This window comes from Primulina eburnea, chromosome 13 (genome assembly GCF_022965805.1).
Source record: "Primulina eburnea isolate SZY01 chromosome 13, ASM2296580v1, whole genome shotgun sequence".
Taxonomy (NCBI): Eukaryota; Viridiplantae; Streptophyta; class Magnoliopsida; order Lamiales; family Gesneriaceae; genus Primulina; species Primulina eburnea.
Genome location: NC_133113.1, coordinates 22,015,357 through 22,032,860, shown reverse-complemented (window position 1 = coordinate 22,032,860; position 17,504 = coordinate 22,015,357). Strand labels below are relative to the sequence as shown.

Sequence of the window (17,504 nt, the reverse complement as noted above, 5' to 3'; positions counted from 1 at the left end):
CATTATATGTTTTATGATATCATAGGCCAAAGATTTGGAAATTGAACTTGAGTCTACAAAGAAGATTGGCAAAGAAAATCTGGAGAAGGCTATTCTTGATGAAAGGGAAAGATTTACTCAAACACAATGGGATATGGAGGACATCAGTAGAAAATGCTTGGAGATGGAGTTGAAGTTGAAAGCTGAACAGGTCTTAATCTGGTATTTCGTGACCATTTCAATTTTTCTTGTTTTATAAAGTGAATAATGGGGAAAGAAATAAAAAACGCAGGATGAAAAAGTTGTCGCTGAAGCAACAAACTCTTCAATCGTTCAAGAGAATGAAGCATTACGGCAAGAGCTAGATTCCGCAAGAGAGCAGCTTAAAAACTTGAAGAAATATCAAGAAGATTCAGATTTGAGATCAAAGTCAGATGTTAAACTTCTTATAAAAGAAGTTAAGTCTCTTCGGAATTCTCAATCAGAACAGAGACAGGAGCTTGACAGAATGGTAAAAGAAAAGACAGAATTGGAGGTAATTTCTGCTCTTAAATCGACTACACTCAACCAAAATTAGTAAGGTTCATTAATTTCTAACTACGAGCTCAACAAAGTAATTCGTATTGCTGACAAAAGACACACACAGAAAATTTCAAGTATCCATCTATTCATTAAATCAAGTTCTATGATCATTGTTTTAATTTCTTTTTTGGCTACTAGAGCCCAGTAGATAAAAATGCGACATTAGCAGTTGGATAGTTTCTTTTGTTTATTTTTAAGCTTTCAAATTGCACAACATAAGTTAATAATAAATTCTGTGCTCATTCTCTTCACTCTAGAGGAGACTACAAATGGAAAAGCAGAAAACTGAACACAATAAAGCTGCCAATGCAAATTTGCTACATGAGTGCGAAATTCTTCGTTGTCGGCTTGAAGAATGCAGTGTTAATTTTCTCATTGAGGAAGAAAACAAACTAAAGATGGATACTTCATATCCGTCTGATGCTGTCGATATATTGGCTACTTCAGACAATCGCATTGGTCTTCTTCTCGCAGAGGTATTATTCACGACAGACTTTAATGTATCATCCTACAAATAAATCACCAATAAACAATACAGATGGAAGTGTTTTTGGTTGGAGAGATCATCCCACTATCCTAATACGAGTCCAGAGAGTTCACCCTTTTTTAACAATGGTGCAAAGTGGTTATCCAAGAACTGACATGAAATTTTATTTTTTGAGCGATCTGGCTTGCATATCTCAATTATTTGAGACTTGATCGACTCCACATATGGACCCAAAATCTTTAATAACGGGGAGGGGTGACTTAAGCTGTTCTCGTAATTAATATATTTCGATCCTTGTTCTTAATCTTGTTTGCGTGTGTACATCTATGAGATAACTCGAATTCATTGTAGTTTATACTAGTAACTGTCATCTATATGTGACAATGTGTAACAGGCACAGCTTCTGGCTCAAGAAGTTAAATCTTCATCCATAACAAGTCACGAAGGTGGCGATTCAGGTGACCATGAGTTGAGGAAGATGCTATGTGGTGTTTTTATGGACAATGCCATTTTGAGGAAACATGTCAATTCTGTAGTCCGGTGCTCTCTCAGTACAGACAACAATATGTTTGAAACTGGAAAAGAAGAGGCCCCTTCACGAAAAGCTGTTCTCAGCAAATTCTTGGAAAAGTAGTGTAACAAATAGTAATTTCCTTAAATAATTTGCATCACTTTTTATATATGTAACTTATGCCACCTAGTAATTCAAGAAGCAAAAAATGATTTCGAAAATATATGCGGCTACCAGTTATATGCCATCTCCTCCCTTTTATCTAAATAAAATTAGAAAATTAGTCGATTCAAATGTGTTTCATTAAATTTGAAAAATCATTTAACGTGATCAGAATAGTCAGTTTGTTGAATTTACTTTTATATTACAGTTCCAGCTACCGATTAGTACTCTCTCAATCAATTCACAAGCATAGCCAATGGTAGACCTCTTTGTATCTTGAAAATTATCAGAAAAAGGCTGAAATATCCGACCATTTCTGATATGCTACATGAACACCAATCCATTTTCTCCCCATCAATTAAACTCCAAGTCCCTTGATACTAACTGGACCCTTGCTCGCTTTCATAGCGATTTCGTGGATGACGTCCTGGATTCCCGCGAATGCAACGAGGAACTCAGCTGCATCGGTCTGGCATAAAACCTTCGTAACCACTAATTCCACTGCTTTTAGCCTGTTAATAAGCACATTGCATGCATTAACAAAAATAACCAAGTTCCAATCATTTGATCAAACAAAGCAGGCAACATGGACCTGAGGAGTTGTGCCTTAGCTACAACTCGATAGATTTTCTTGAACTCGGACTTGACACGAGCCAAATCTGTCCCACTTCCCTCGACTGGACCGAAGGGGAGGTGAAGGACACAAGTGGCTTGGATCTCAGTGATTTCCTCGTCTATCACTGCCTCCTCAATACGTATATCATTGATCAGCTGCGACAGGGCGTGCTCTACTCCAAAAGGGTTCGATAAGGAGTTGATCAATGACCGTAACAGCTCCAGGATGGTGGAGGGCCGCCAGTCGCCAAGCCATGACACGGCGGCCAGTTCCTGGCCCGGAGACCACCTGGGCATGAGAAGTTGGGCCATATCTGATAGTTTAGTTGGGCCCGTAGCCCTGATGTAGTGGGCCTGAAATCGGGTCAGCTGTTCATCAATCAGTTTCTGAATGGTCCATCTTGCTTTAAGCTGTTTCTTTAGCCTTGCTGCTCCAGTCCTCTGCTCTAGCCTCCATGATCCTCCATATTTGTCCCAAGAACGCAACTCTCCACCTGATAAAATACGAAATTTTCAAGAAAATCCAAGATTTTTTCTTACTTTTTACGAAGGAAATAATTTGAAAGAATTGCTATGAAATGATCCTCGGTAATTTGCATTGTATTTTAATTCAATCTTCCAAGTAGATTTACCAATGGCGAGACATAATCCACAAATTTAATGGGGTTTGACGTGAAAAAATCTGTCGTCTGAATGCCGATATTCGGCTTGTTGGGTCCGTCCCTGCTCATGTAATGAAACCTCTAAATTTTCTAAAAGAAGAAGAAACTACGAATCTTTATATTCATCTCAGGTTTGACCAGAACTTCTGGCTTTACATGCCAAGAAACGGTAACTTAGACCAAAAAGCTATTAGAAATCTTGATAAAATTCATAGAAAAAAAGTTAAATTTTTTACGTGATTTCTTGGCTACTTTCTTGTGTATTGTCATGCAGGTGACTTGCTTGGCGATGGTGTCAACATCGCTCAGTGATTTTCCATTGATTTTGCCATGTTCTTCTTCTTCTGCATCCTCTTCTCGAAAATATTTCCTGCATAATAATCGCTTTTTATTAAAAAAAAAAAACTTTTACAGTATATTAAGAATAAAAAATAAGTGCACAAGATTGTTTCTGCAGAAGCCGAGTTTAATAGGAGAAAGATTTATGAATATTTACAGAAGGGGTTGAGACGCAGCTCTCTTCATTTTCTCGATCTTCTGCTTTCCTACCCTTTTGCACTATGTGAAATTGTGTGGAAACAATAGAGGGAAATGCAGTTGAAATTGCATTATGAATTAGGCAAAAACTTGTGTGAGACGGTCTCACGGGTCGTATTTGTGAGACGGATCTCTTATTTGGGTCACCCATGAAAAAGTATTACTTTTTATGCTAAGAGTATTACTTTTTATTGTGAATATGGGTAGGGTTGACCCGTCTCACGGATTATGACCTGTGAGACGGTCTCACATGAGACTCACTCTATGAATTAATAATTCTTCACATTTTTATCAATTAATAATAATCTTGTTCAGAATATATATATATGCGTGCGTGTGTGTGTGTGTGTTAAAATGAAATTAGTATATAATATCCAGTGTTTAATTAGCGAATTTAAATACATAATACCTATATATCTCAGTATTGTTAAGTTGGTTTATTTTAAGTAGTTTTATTATCGAAAATAATAATAATAATAATAATAATAATAATAATAATAATAATAATAATAATAATAATAATTTAAAAGCAAATTAAAGTTTTCTATTGTTTATATATTATGATGTTGAGTTTGTAACTGTTTACATATGGTGGATGATTTTTAAAATATTTATATTATTTATACTTGTTTATTGTAACATGTCAAGCTCACAGGTCGGACCATTCGACAGCACTAATTTTAAATACATAATACATATATATCTCAGTATCTTTTTAAATTTTTGTCGGATTGGGGTTTTCTCAACCTATCAAACTCGCAGGTCGGACCGTCTGACAGCTCTAATTTTAACTACCGCTTACTTTACATGTAAACGATATTAACGTTTTCAAAGCTATATAAACTAGTAGACTTTGAAAAGAATCTTGTATGGAAAAGTTTTCAACTCCCCATAGGTGAACTCCTTTTAATAATTCGAACGAAACCTGTTGGAAACTAAATTCCGGCGTTTGACAAAATATGAACCAACTGAAAATATGAACCAACTGATCGAGTAAACTAAACTCAGCAACTGAATATAGTAAACTAATCTACGCAACTGAAACGCAATTCAGTTATTCTCCTCACCAGTAAATCTGGAACACGTCAACCGACAAACAATACATTCAGCCGATCCTTCAACTAAACATGTCTCGGGAAAGAACATTCAACCGACAAAGAGACATAGAAGACTGCAATTGAATATGAAACGCCGCACTTCAATCAATACAGCTTAGAACAACGCATTTCGGCTGAAGCAATTAAGACGCCGCATTACAATAAATGAAGCAAACAATTACCAAAGAATAATGAAGTGGCAATCAACGGATACAAAGATTCAAATATATCTCAAGTTACCGTTGGAAGGGAAGCTTATAAATATGACAGAAGAACAGCTGAATAAAAAGAGATCACTCTATTCAAAGCTTACTGTTACTCTGCCAAAATCTTCACTCTTACTTGATTTATTCGTAGCAGTCTAGGCTACAATTTGAGCTCACTAGCACTTTGTAATAAACGTTAAATTCGATAGTGCTAAGATCAGTTACGCACTGAGAACATTTTGTAATACTAAGAGTTTCAGCTTTTGGTAGTGATAAGTCCAAACTGAAGTGGGTCAGTACAAATCTTGTATTCGATCAAAGTCTTTTAGTGGAAATCCTATCCTTGAGATAGAAGGGGTGACATAGGAGTAATTGAAATCTCCGAACATCCAGAAACAATCCTTGTGTATTTCATTTCAGTTTTGTATTCTATCTTTCAGTCAGTTACTTTCCGCAACTACTTTAGTTTAACTGATTGTCATTGACCAACAAGATTCCGAGAATCAGTTTGTCACCAAACTGAACTCAAAATTCGAAAAGATCAGTTTTAAGTGTGAGTGTTTATTCAACCCCCCTTCTAAACACTCTTGATACGTTAATCGATCCTATCAAAACCCTTGGCTAATAGTTATGATTCTTTAGGCCAAAAGTATGTTTAATTTAAGAATTCACAAGAAATATATAATGCTTCGGAAAGACTATTAGGTTAGTAACTCATACTATGGTTGAATACGTAAATCAAAAGTATCTGAAACCAACCAGCTAGAAGTAAGCTTTTGAATCTGATCACAGGAAATAATTATTTTGTTTTTCAATACACAACTTTTCCGATGTTATTAAGTAAACTAGATTCATTGGGCAGAAAGAGCATGTAGAGCCCAAAATCAGTACAAGTAAATCTCATGCATTTATTTAATTGTTAAATCATTTAATTAAGTTTAAAATAATTTTTTAGTGATGCATTATTTAAATTATTCATGTTATTGTGATGCACGATTAAAATATTTTCTCGACTTTCATGTTTCAGGCGATTATTCGATGCGGGGTCGAGGGGAGGTGACCGGTGACGATTTTGGTAATTTTTAAATGTGATATTTTATTTTTAAGTTAAGGTTGGAGCATATTAATTAATTTAATAAGTTTCAGCATTTTAAAGCCTAAATTATGTATTTAGTGAGTTTAGAATTTTGAAACTTTTAAAGTTGACTTTGTACATTTTATTTTGTTAAAAAGAAGAATTTATAAAATTAGTGTGTATTTATTTTAATTAAGAAGTTTGTTTAAAATTAGTGTGGGTTAGCCTATTAATTATTATTTTTATTAGTTAAATTAGCACTAATTACTCCTAATTAAACACACACACACTTTTTCACACACTAGAAATCGGCAAAACACACACTATCACAATTAAGATTTTATTATTTTTGAGAGGAGGAAACTAGGGTTCTTTGCAAGAAAAGCAGCCGCCCCTTCCATTCGATTTTCCAGCAAGTTTTCGGTGAATTTTATTGCAAGAAAATAGTGTCATGTTCGTCCCGAATCAACCTCGCATCTTTCCCCGCTTCGGTATCGTCGTTTCGGCAAGGTTAAAAATTTAAAGGCATGTATATTCTTTTGTTTTTGCATCGATCTTTTCATAGTAATAATTTTTATGTTTATTGTATGAAAACAATATGTGTGTTATGTGAAAGTTTGAGCAAAAATGATTGGATCACTTTTAAAATGTTTTTGGATCTCAAAACTCGAAGTTTGCTGTCAATTTAAATATTGTAACTTTTCGGTCGACTTTTTTGGAAAACTTTTAACATATAAAATGTATAACTTTTCGATACCTTCAATTTGACAGTAAATTCGAATTATTTGGATAAGAAATGAGTGAGTTATGACCGTTTTTGTGTGACTGCTCAAACTACGTTTTCTGAAGAAAAAAAAATTGTTCTTGACGTGTTCTTGAAGTTTTATTGTTGCAGGCTTCGTTAAGGATCGACGGGTGATCGCTGCTGGGTTTAGGTATATCGAGAATTATGTTGGGATGATTGTTGGTGTTTTGTTTCATGTCGTTAGGCACTTGGTTGAATTAGAAGTCGTAGGAGTTGTTTTGGGGTCAAAGGTCGTGATCACGGAATGGGTTGCGTTGTTTGTGATGCGTAGTTTTTTTGGGGCGTTTGATTGAGTTTGAATAAGTTTCATAGCATCATAGGATGGGTCTCTAGGCGTTATTTCATTGTCCGTATGATCAAGTTCGTAGGAATAAGCGTTAAGTGTAGTGTTTCTTCGTTGGTTCGCGATTCCAGCACCTACACTGTAATGCCGGAGATTTGATGTGTTGTTAATCTAAAATGATTCATTGATTAATTGATGTGATTATAGACAGAACGGATCAGACCGGGGAAGCCGGAAAGAAGTTGGAATTTTGTGCGAGGAAATTAGCCTCGCGCATATGCGCGACTAGACAGGGCGCATATGCGCAACGTGTATCGGCGCACATGAGCGAGGGTACCCGAGAGTTGGGGAAAATGAACAAGGGCCTCGCGCATATGCACCGAGTGAGGGCGCGCATATGCGCGAGCTACCGTGAGACAGACGCGCCGAGACATTATGTCTCGCGCATATGCGCGAGACGTGTTGCTTCAAGGGATGAGCCACCTATCATAAATCATGCAGGATATATATATATATATATATATATATATATATATATATATATATATATATCAGAATGCAATTCTTCATTTCGGTAAAAGAAAGGAAACGAGAAGTCCTTGGAGAAAGAATTTAACGTACGAGAAATCCGTCCATTCGAATTAGAATCCGACTTCGGTACTGTGTTCCTATTGACGTAGGATACAATTGGACGTAAGTTTTACTACGTTTTGTCATGTTTTGAAATTATGATGTTTTCAGAATCGAATATGGTTCATATATGATGTTCTTGACATGTTAGACATCGTAGAATCAAAGACAGATTGAAAAACAGACTGATTATGGAATTGTTATGAATTTCAGAGTTGATTGGGTTGAGATATGATATCAGATGTGTATCGTTATTGATCATGAGTTGCAGGAATTGATATGTGTCGATTTGTATTGCTGGTTATATTGAAATTGTGCAGTTATGTCGTTGAAACAGAATGTGATTTAGTTCTGATTATATCCAGTATCGATTGATTGGGATATTGATATTATATTCCTCGTTATTGTCATTGCCAGACTGAGTATTGACAGACTTTGCGTTCGAGACTTCGACAGATTCAGAAAGACAGAAAGAAAAGTATAAATAAATGTTGATGCGGGATTGCACAACTCAAGTTAGATTTGACTTGAGTTTCCCAAAATCACATACTGAATGATTATTGCATTTGATATTTGCAATGTTTGATATTGATATGCTTACTCTATTGATTATAGCAAATCATGAGTTAGAGTTGGGCAGAACCGCCTAGTCTTTGACAGAACCGTCATGGCAGAACCGCCAAGTCACTGGACTTTTGGATATATATTGATAGATTGAGGAGAAGACCGCCTTATATTTCGGATCTTCAATATAGACCTCCAAAGTCTGGGACTAAGAACGTACCACCATCTAGCTGGGGTAAAGTAGATGGGAGAACGTTGCGTTCTTATTCAGATCGTGATCCCTAGATTAGAATGAGTCGAGTCAGAGTCTAGGAGCCACAGAGTGTGATTCAGAGTTTGTTTTGATACATGTTATTGATATGTGTTTCATGCTTTTATATATGTTTTTATATGACTGCATGTTTACATTGTTTATACTGAGATTTTATTCTCACCGGAGTTATCCGGCTGTTGTCATGTTTGTATGTGTGTATGGCAACAGGTGGGACATGATCTGGGTCAAGAAGATGAGGAGAGATCGTGATTAGAGTGGAGACTACGGACTTCGATATAAATAGGTTTGAACACTTGATAGTTAGTTGTTGAACCTTAGATTTAGATGAACGTATGTTGTACAAGACTTATACTTTTATACTGATATGTATATTAGATTGATTTCATTACGTTCTGCACTATATTAAAAAAAAAAATTTAGACCCTGATTAATTATATTGATCCAATTATCCCAATAATGATTAAGAAGATGATTAGCGTCCGGGTCCTCACAACAGGTGGTATCAGAGCGATAGATCCTTTAGATTGAGATAGAAGCTAGTGAGCGGGGTAGATTGAAGTTTTCTTTCCTTGCTTTTGATTGCTGGCATGTCTTACTGCTTTAATACATGTTACTTGCTTATCTGATTTGATATAGTAATATGTTTTATTGAGAATGGATCAGCACCGATTTTAAATCAGCAGTAAGATGATCGGAGGAGGACTGAGATAGAATTGTGGTATTTGTTACTAATCCATTTGATTATCAGATATGCCTCCGAGAAGAGTACCAGAACAGGGTAGTACTTCGAATCCTCCAATGGATGTTACCGCGACACCAATAGAAACACTGTTGAAAAGATTTCAGTCATTTAAACCGCCAACCCTAAAAGGAACAGAGACTTCTGTGGACTGTGAGAGCTGGTTAGATGACATAGAAATGCGGTTTGAGTCTCTGGATTATACAGATGAGCGACGAGTTCGACTAATTGGACACCAGTTGCATGATGTTGCCAAGAACTGGTGGATTACGAAGAAGAGAGCCTTGGAGCACCGAGGTACGACTATTACCTGGAATATTTTTAGAACTGAGTTTTATCAAAGATTCTTTCCAGTGTCGTACAGGAAAGACAAGGGGGCAGAATTTGCCAATCTGAGGCAGGGACAGTTGAACGTTGAAGAGTATGTGACCAAGTTCTCTACCTTGTTGAGATTTGCTCCACATGTGGCCGAGAATGAAGAAGCGATTGCTGATCAGTTCATCAATGGTTTGAATCCCGAGATTTTTACATTGGTGAACACAGGATGACCAAATAATTTCACTGATGCCCTGAACCGAGCCAAAGGAGCAGAAGCTGGTCTGATGAGACAGAAAGGAGCTTCGTATGTTCCTCCAGCACCGAGGTCACAGCAACCTCCTTCCAGATTTGAGGGTGGTAGCAGCAGTAGTGGAAAGAAAGATTTCTTGAAAGCCCGAGGAAAGCAGTTCGAGAAATCAGGGAGCAGTTCTTCTAGCTCCAGTGGTTCCAAACAGAATTATAATGGACCTTACTACAGAACTTGCGGAGGGAGACATCCGACTGAGCAATGCCAGGGAGTGACTGGTAGTTGCAATGTTTGCAAACAACCGGGACACTTTGCTAGAGTGTGTCCACAGAGAGGTTCCCAAAGATCTCATGGAGCCGAATCATCTGGATCAGTGGCACAGACTGATAGACGATCTGCTGCTGTTCATTCATTTCAGCCAGCCCCTGCTCAGTCACAGCAGAGGCCCGGAGGTAGCCAGACAGTGAGCCAGCCTCTTAGACAGCAGGCCAGAGTATTTGCTTTAACAGAGGAGCAGGCTCAGGAGGCACCAGATGATGTTGTTGCACGTAACTGTTTTATTTTTGGTTACCCTTCTTATATATTAATTGATACCGGTGCTTCTCATAGATTTATTTCTGATAAATTTGCATTGAGTCATGCATTGCCTATCGAGTCATTATCGTTTGTAGTGTCTGTCTCTTCTCCATTAGGGACATGTTTAATATCAGTGAATTCTGTAAAACATTGCATACTACAGTATAACGAGCATGAGATTGAGTTAGATTGCATAGTACTGAGATTGTCTGATTTTGACTGTATTATCGGGATTGATATGTTGACCAACTACAGAGCGACTGTTGATTGTTTTCACAAGATTTTGAGATTTAGACCAAATATGGCTGGTGAGTGGAAATTTTACGGTAAGGGTTCTAGATCGAGAATTCCTTTGATATCTGCATTGTCTATGACTCGATTGTTACAGAAAAGAACAGAGGGATTCCTTGTCTATTCAGTTGATTTACTGAAATCGATTCCATCATTGGCAGATCTGCCAATGGTGTGTGAGTTTGCTGACGTCTTCCCAGACGAGATTCCGAGATTGCCTCCGATTCGAGAGATTGACTTCAGCATTGAGTTGATGTTTGGTACAGTCCCGATTTCTAGAGCTCCGTACAGAATGGCGCCAATTGAGTTGAAAGAATTGAAAGATCAGTTAGAAGATTTGCTGACCAAGGAATACATTAGACCGAGTGTTTCTCCTTGGGGTGCTCCAGTATTATTTGTGAGAAAGAAGGACGGTTCTATGAGATTATGTATTGATTACCGGCAACTGAACAAGGCAACGGTAAAGAACAAATACCCTTTGCCTCGTATTGATGATTTGTTTGATTAGTTGCAGGGTTCTTCTGTATATTCCAAGATTGATCTGAGATCTGGATATCATCAGCTGAGAGTCAGGGATTCCGATATCCCAAAAACAGCGTTCAGAACCAGGTATGGACATTATGAGTTTATTGTCATGCAATTTAATTTGACGAATGCTCCAGCTGTATTTATGGGATTAATGAACCGTGTCTTCCAGAAATATCTCGATGAGTTTGTGATTATATTCATTGATGATATTTTGATTTATTCGAAGAATATGAGTGAGCATGCTGAGCATTTAAGAACCGTGTTGCCAATTCTAAGGGCTGAGAAATTATATGCTAAACTGTCGAAATGCGAGTTTTGGTTGAGACAGGTTGTATTCTTGGGTCACATTATATCCGGAGATGGTATATCTGTTGATCCCAGTAAAGTCGAGGCAGTGATTTCTTGGCCGAGACCGACATCAGTGCCCGAGATTCGCAGTTTTATGTGTTTAGCGGGATATTACCATCGCTTCATTAAAGATTTCTCAAGTATTGCTAAACCAATTACTCAGTTGACTCAGAAGAATGCTCCATTTGTTTGGTCTGAAGAATGTGAGACCAGTTTTCTGGAATTGAAAAAGAGATTGACCAGTGCTCCGGTGTTGACTATCCCGTCAGGTACTGGTGATTTTGTGGTTTACTGTGATGCATCTCACTGAGGATTGGGTTGTGTTCTGATGCAGAGAGGGCATTTGATTGCTTATGCCTCGAGACAGCTGAAACCACATGAGACTCGTTACCCAATTCATGATCTTGAATTGGCAGCCATTGTCTTTGCATTGAAGATATGGCGACACTACTTGTAACGTGAAAAGTTTGTGATTTATTCTGATCATAAGAGCTTGAAATATCTATTTTCATAGTCAGAGTTGAATATGAGACAGCGAAGATGGCTTGATCTGCTTAAAGACTTTGATTGTGAAATCAAATACTATCCAGGGAAATCCAATGCAGTAGGGACGCACTGAGTCGGAAGGTATGTTCTTTATCCTTATCGACGATCGGTGTTTTGAATTTGATAGAAAACTGCTGTTTGTCTGGATTAGCATTTGAAACAGATTGTAAACCCCTGAGATTGTATACTATTCAAGTTGAGCCAGAGCTGATTCTGAAGATTAAAGCTGCTCTGAAAGCTGATCAGAATGTGAAGAAATCAATATCGATGGTCAGAGCGGGGCATCGATCAGAGTATCAGGTACATGACAATGTCTTGTATGTGAATAATCGTATTGTTGTGCCAGATGTTTCGGAGTTGAAACAACAGATTTTATCAGAAGCACACAACAGTCGATTCAGTATTCATCCTGGTGGCAGAAAATGTATAATGATTTGAAAAGACAGTTTTGGTGGAAACAGATGAAAGCTGATATTGTCGAGTTTGTATCAAAATGTCTGAATTGCCAGCAGGTGAAAGCAGAAAGAAAGAGACCGGGAGGACTATTACAGAGTTATCTATTCCTGAATGGAAATGGGATCACATTTCCATGGATTTTGTGACGAAGCTACCGAGATCCTCCCGAGATTGTGATGCGATTTGGGTCGTAATTGATAGATTGACCAAATCCGCATGCTTTATTCCGTACAAGATGACGTACCGACATGACCAGATGGCAGAGATATATGTCAGAGAGGTGGTCAGATTGCACGGAGTGTCGAAGTTGATTGTTTCAGACCGTGATCCTTGGTTTACTTCGCACTTCTGGCAGAGTTTACAGCAGGCTCTAGGTACGAAGTTACATCTTAGTACCGCATATCATCCACAGACCGACAGACAGTCAGAGCGGACTATCCAGACATTGGAAGATATGCTAAGAGCTATGGTGCTTGATTTTAACACAAGTTGGCAGGATGCATTGCCACTTTGTGAATTCTCGTACAACAACAGCTATCAGACGAGTATTGAGATGGCTCCTTTTGAGGCGTTGTACGGGAAGAGATGCAGATACCCTCTGTATTGGGACGATATCTCTTAGGTCCCTGAGATTGGACCTGATATGATCATAGATATGACTGAGAAAGTGAAGCTGATACATAAAAGAATGAAGGCAGCCCAGGATAGACAAGTCAAATATGCCAATGTGCGGCGTAGACCATTGGTATTTGAGGCAGGAGACATGGTGTTTTTGAATATTTCACCTTTCAGAGGAGTTGTCAGATTTGACAAGAAAGGAAAGTTGTCTCCACGATATATTGGGCCATATGAAATTCTCGAGAAGATAGGAGATCGTGCCTATCGACTCGCATTGCCGCCTTCTTTATCGGGGATACATGATATTTTTCATGTATCATTATTAAGGAAATATCTTTCTGATGCTTCACATATTATTCATCCAGACGAGGCCGAATAGGACGAGACACTAAGTTATTTCGAGAAGCCAATTCAGATTCTCGATCGAAAGGAAAAGCGACTTAGAACAAAGACTATTCCACTCGTGAAAGTTCAGTGGAGTCGTCATGGTATTGAAAAAGCTACCTGGGAGACTGAGTCTGATATGAGACAGAGGTTCCCAGCTTTATTTCACTGATGTGAGTATTTTTATTGAGCTTCTATTCTCCATTCCTTATTGTATCTGATTTGATATTTGATTGATTACCTGTGATTTCGAGGACGAAATCGAATCTTAGGGGGGGGGGGGGGAGAATTGTAATGCCCGATTTGATGTGTTGTTAATCTAAAATGATTCATTGATTAATTGATGTGATTATAGACAGAACGGATCAGACCGGGGAAGCCGGAAAGAAGTTGGAATTTTGTGCGAGGAAATTAGCCTCGCGCATATGCGCGACTAGACAGGGCGCATATGCGCGAAATAGGCAGAAAACCTCGCACATATGCACAACTTGTATCGGCGCACATGCACGAGGGTACCCGAGAGTTGGGGAAAATGAACAAGGGCCTCGTGCATATGCGCCGAGTGAGGGTGCGCATATGCGCGAGCTACCGTGAGACAGACGCACCGAGACATTATGTCTTGCGCATATGCGCTGAAGAGACATTATGCTAGTAGCTCAACTGGTTACCAACACTTAGGAATCTAGGTACTTATCCTGGAGGTCCTAAGTTCAAGTGTTGGGGAAGGCGAAAGAAACCACTTTCCAGGAGTGGGATATTCTGTGAGTGGCGGTGCATGGGCATGGGCCGAGGCCCATGCTGGACCATCCTAACGACCCATGACCAGTAGTGGTGCGTGGGTATGGGCCGAGGCCTTTGTTGGTTCAGCCTAACGGCCCATGATCGTTACAGTTAGGCTCTTGGGAGATTGAGTAGTCGTTTATAACCGCTTTGTTGTCAAAAAATGTGTTTACGGGTTTATTGTGTACTTGTAATTGCGTGATTGTTTTGGAAGACGTTTGGAAGGTTAGGTGGAGTCGATTCAGTGCCATAGTACCCTAGGACGAGTCTCGAAGCGTTGTTTACTGTCGGTGTGATCGAATTTGGGGAGATTAAGTTTCTAAGTCGTGGAGCACAGTGCACTCGGCGCCCGAGTGGTACTTTCTTACCGCCTGAGCGCCACCTTTTCTTTCGTAGAGTTTTTTTCGTAAGCTCGGTGCCTGAGCGGTAATTTCTTACTGCCCGAGCGCCACTCCTTCTGTTCAATGTAGGCGTCCAGTAGACCTGGCGCCATAGCGGTAATATATTACCGCCCGAGCGCGGCCCATTCTGTGGGGATGTTTTGTTTTGCCCTTCTTTTCAAGTTCTAATAGTGAGTTCATGTCTTTTATGGTTGGGAAATGTTCACACGGCATCTTAGAGTTTGTTTCGGGGTTTGATGTCCTAGTTAGTATGATTAAACGAGGTCAAGTCCCGAGTGATCTAGAATGTCATAAGCTATTTATGCACTTCGGTGGTGAGCTCGAGTACCTACGTCTAAGTTATGCAAGATAAGTGTTGAAATTCATGTTAGTGTGCAGCAGCGGCCCCAAATAAAATCCAACGAATCCCTCAACGCCAAGTAAGTATATTGACGTGCAAGAAAGTATTTTAAGTTTTTGAGGTATGCTAAATGTCTTGTGACCAAATTACGTTTAGGATTGGAAAGCGTTAAATTATGAACATGGACCAATCCACCCGTTAAATTATGAACGGGTTTAGATCGTGGTTGGAAAGCGTTAAATTATGAACGGGGACCAACCAGCCCGTTAAATTATGAACGGGGATCTCATGTATGTGATAGTGGATACGTCCCTGCCAGCCCAGTACTGTGGTTTGTCTGATCAGGCATTTATTATGTATGGGTCACTTGCTTTGAAACATGCCTCTACGCAAAATGAAGTCATGTATGTTTAAGTATGATCAAGTATGCAAGCATGTTTATAAAAGCTTTTAGTTACGGCACGTCTATGTATGTATGCAAGTTCAAGTTCATTTCGCAAGTTCAAGCTTCAAGTACGTATGTCCTATTTTAAAGTTGCATGTGGTTTTATTATGTACTACTTGATATTCCAGTTTATACGTGTTGAGCCTTTAGACTCACTAGACTTGATCGATGTGAGTGTGGATGATCATGATGAGACGAGGGGTGGGAACCAAGGAGCCGGCTTGGACTGAGCAGAAGGCTAGACCCGAGGACCGCCCACGTTATTTTAAGATTTTAAGCAGGAAAATATTAATACTCTGATTTTATGTTTTGATGCGAGATGCTCGGAGCAAGCTTTTCTTTTAACAAGATTTTTATTGGTAAATGGATGATGTAGTGACGACCGTATTGATTTTATTTTCGTATTCAAGAAAATTTTTAATTTTTCCGCAAATTTTAAGTAGAAAATAGTACGGTTTGTTACAGATATTATATTCCTCGCTATTTTCATTGCCAGACTGAGTATTGACAGACTTTGCGTTCGAGACTTCGACAGATTCAGAAAGGCAGAAATAAAGATATGAATAAATGTTGATGCGGGATTGCACAACTCGAGTTAGATTTGACTTGAGTTTCCCAAAATCACATACTGAATGATTATTGCATTTGATATTTGCAATGTTTGATATTGATATGCTTACTCTATTGATTATAGCAAAGCATGAGTTAGAGTTGGGCAGAACCGCCTAGTCTTTGACAGAACCGTCATGGCAGAACCGCCAAGTCACTGGACTTTTTGATATATATTGATAGACTGAGGAGAAGACCGTCTCCTATTTCAGATCTTCAATATAGACCGCCAAAGTCTGGGACTAAGAACGTACCACCATCTAGCTGGGGTAAAGTAGATGGGAGAACGTTGCGTTCTTATTCAGATCGGGATCCCTAGATTAGAATGAGTCGAGTCAGAGTCTAGGAGTCACAGAGTGTGATTCAGAGTTTGTTTTGTTACATGTTATTGATATGTGTTTCATGCTTTTATATATGTTTTTATATGACTGCATGTTTACATTGTTTATACTGAGATTTTATTTTCACTGGAGTTATCCGGCTGTTGTCGTGTTTGTATGTGTGCACGGCAACAGGTGGGACATGATCTGGGTCAAGAAGATGAGGAGAGATCGTGATTAGAGTGGAGACTACGGACTTCGATATAAATAGGTTTGAACACTTGATAGTTAGTTGTTGAACCTTAGATTTAGATGAACGTATGTTGTACAAGACTTATACTTTTATACTGATATATATATTAGATTGATTTCATTACGTTTCGCACTATATTCAAAAAAAAAAATTTAGACCCTGATTAATTATATTGATCCAATTATCCCAATAATGATTAAGAAGATGATTAGCGTCTGGGACCCCACATACACAGACCTGTAGACGGACCCTGGCACGAGGTCCGTGCACTTTTACCTTAAAAATTTGATTTTCCAGTGTCCGGGTCCGTGTCCTTTAATAATTTTTTTTTAGAATTTGCTTCGTGGTTCTATATCATGGTTTAGTACGATGGTTAAAATTTATTTATGTAAAAATATAAGATTTGTTTTGGGGTTCTATATCATGGCTTAGTACAATTATTAAACGAGGTCAAGTCTCGAAAAATCTAGAATGTCTTAAGCTATTTATTTATTTCGGTGGCGAGCACGAGTTACCTACGTATAAGTTATGCAAGATAAGTGTTTGAACTTATAATAGTATGTGCAGCAGTGGCCCCAAGCGAGATCCAACGAATCCCTCAACGCCAAGTAAATATGTTCGACGTACAAAGAAAATACTTTTAAGTTTTATAAGTATGCTAGATGTCTTGTGACCAAATTATGTATGGGATTGGAAACCGTAAAGTATGACGAGAGACCTATCCACCCCGTTAAATTATGAACGGTTTTAGATCAGGATTGGAAAGCGGTAAAGTATGACCAGGGACCAATCCACCCGTTAAATTATGAACGGGGATCTCATGTATGTGGCAGTGG

The 17,504-nt window shown here is 38.5% G+C and overlaps 2 protein-coding genes across 2 annotated transcripts; one reads left to right on the top strand and one right to left on the bottom strand.

Moving 5' to 3' along the window:
* The first annotated feature begins 6 nt into the window (after nucleotides 1-6).
* LOC140809349 (PX domain-containing protein EREX-like) lies at nucleotides 7-1,813 on the top strand. Its single transcript, XM_073166943.1, has 4 exons — nucleotides 7-190; nucleotides 272-514; nucleotides 819-1,037; nucleotides 1,443-1,813. The coding sequence occupies exons 1-4, from the start codon at nucleotides 134-136 to the stop codon at nucleotides 1,680-1,682; spliced, it is 759 nt and encodes a 252-aa protein (XP_073023044.1). The 5' UTR covers nucleotides 7-133; the 3' UTR covers nucleotides 1,683-1,813.
* A 241-nt stretch (nucleotides 1,814-2,054) lies between these two features.
* Nucleotides 2,055-3,541, bottom strand: LOC140809348 (uncharacterized). The gene is made up of 4 exons (XM_073166942.1): nucleotides 3,495-3,541; nucleotides 3,235-3,368; nucleotides 2,314-2,830; nucleotides 2,055-2,233 (listed from the first exon to the last, which is right to left on the bottom strand). The coding sequence occupies exons 1-4, from the start codon at nucleotides 3,521-3,523 to the stop codon at nucleotides 2,080-2,082; spliced, it is 834 nt and encodes a 277-aa protein (XP_073023043.1). The 5' UTR covers nucleotides 3,524-3,541; the 3' UTR covers nucleotides 2,055-2,079.
* Nucleotides 3,542-17,504: the final 13,963 nt, after the last annotated feature.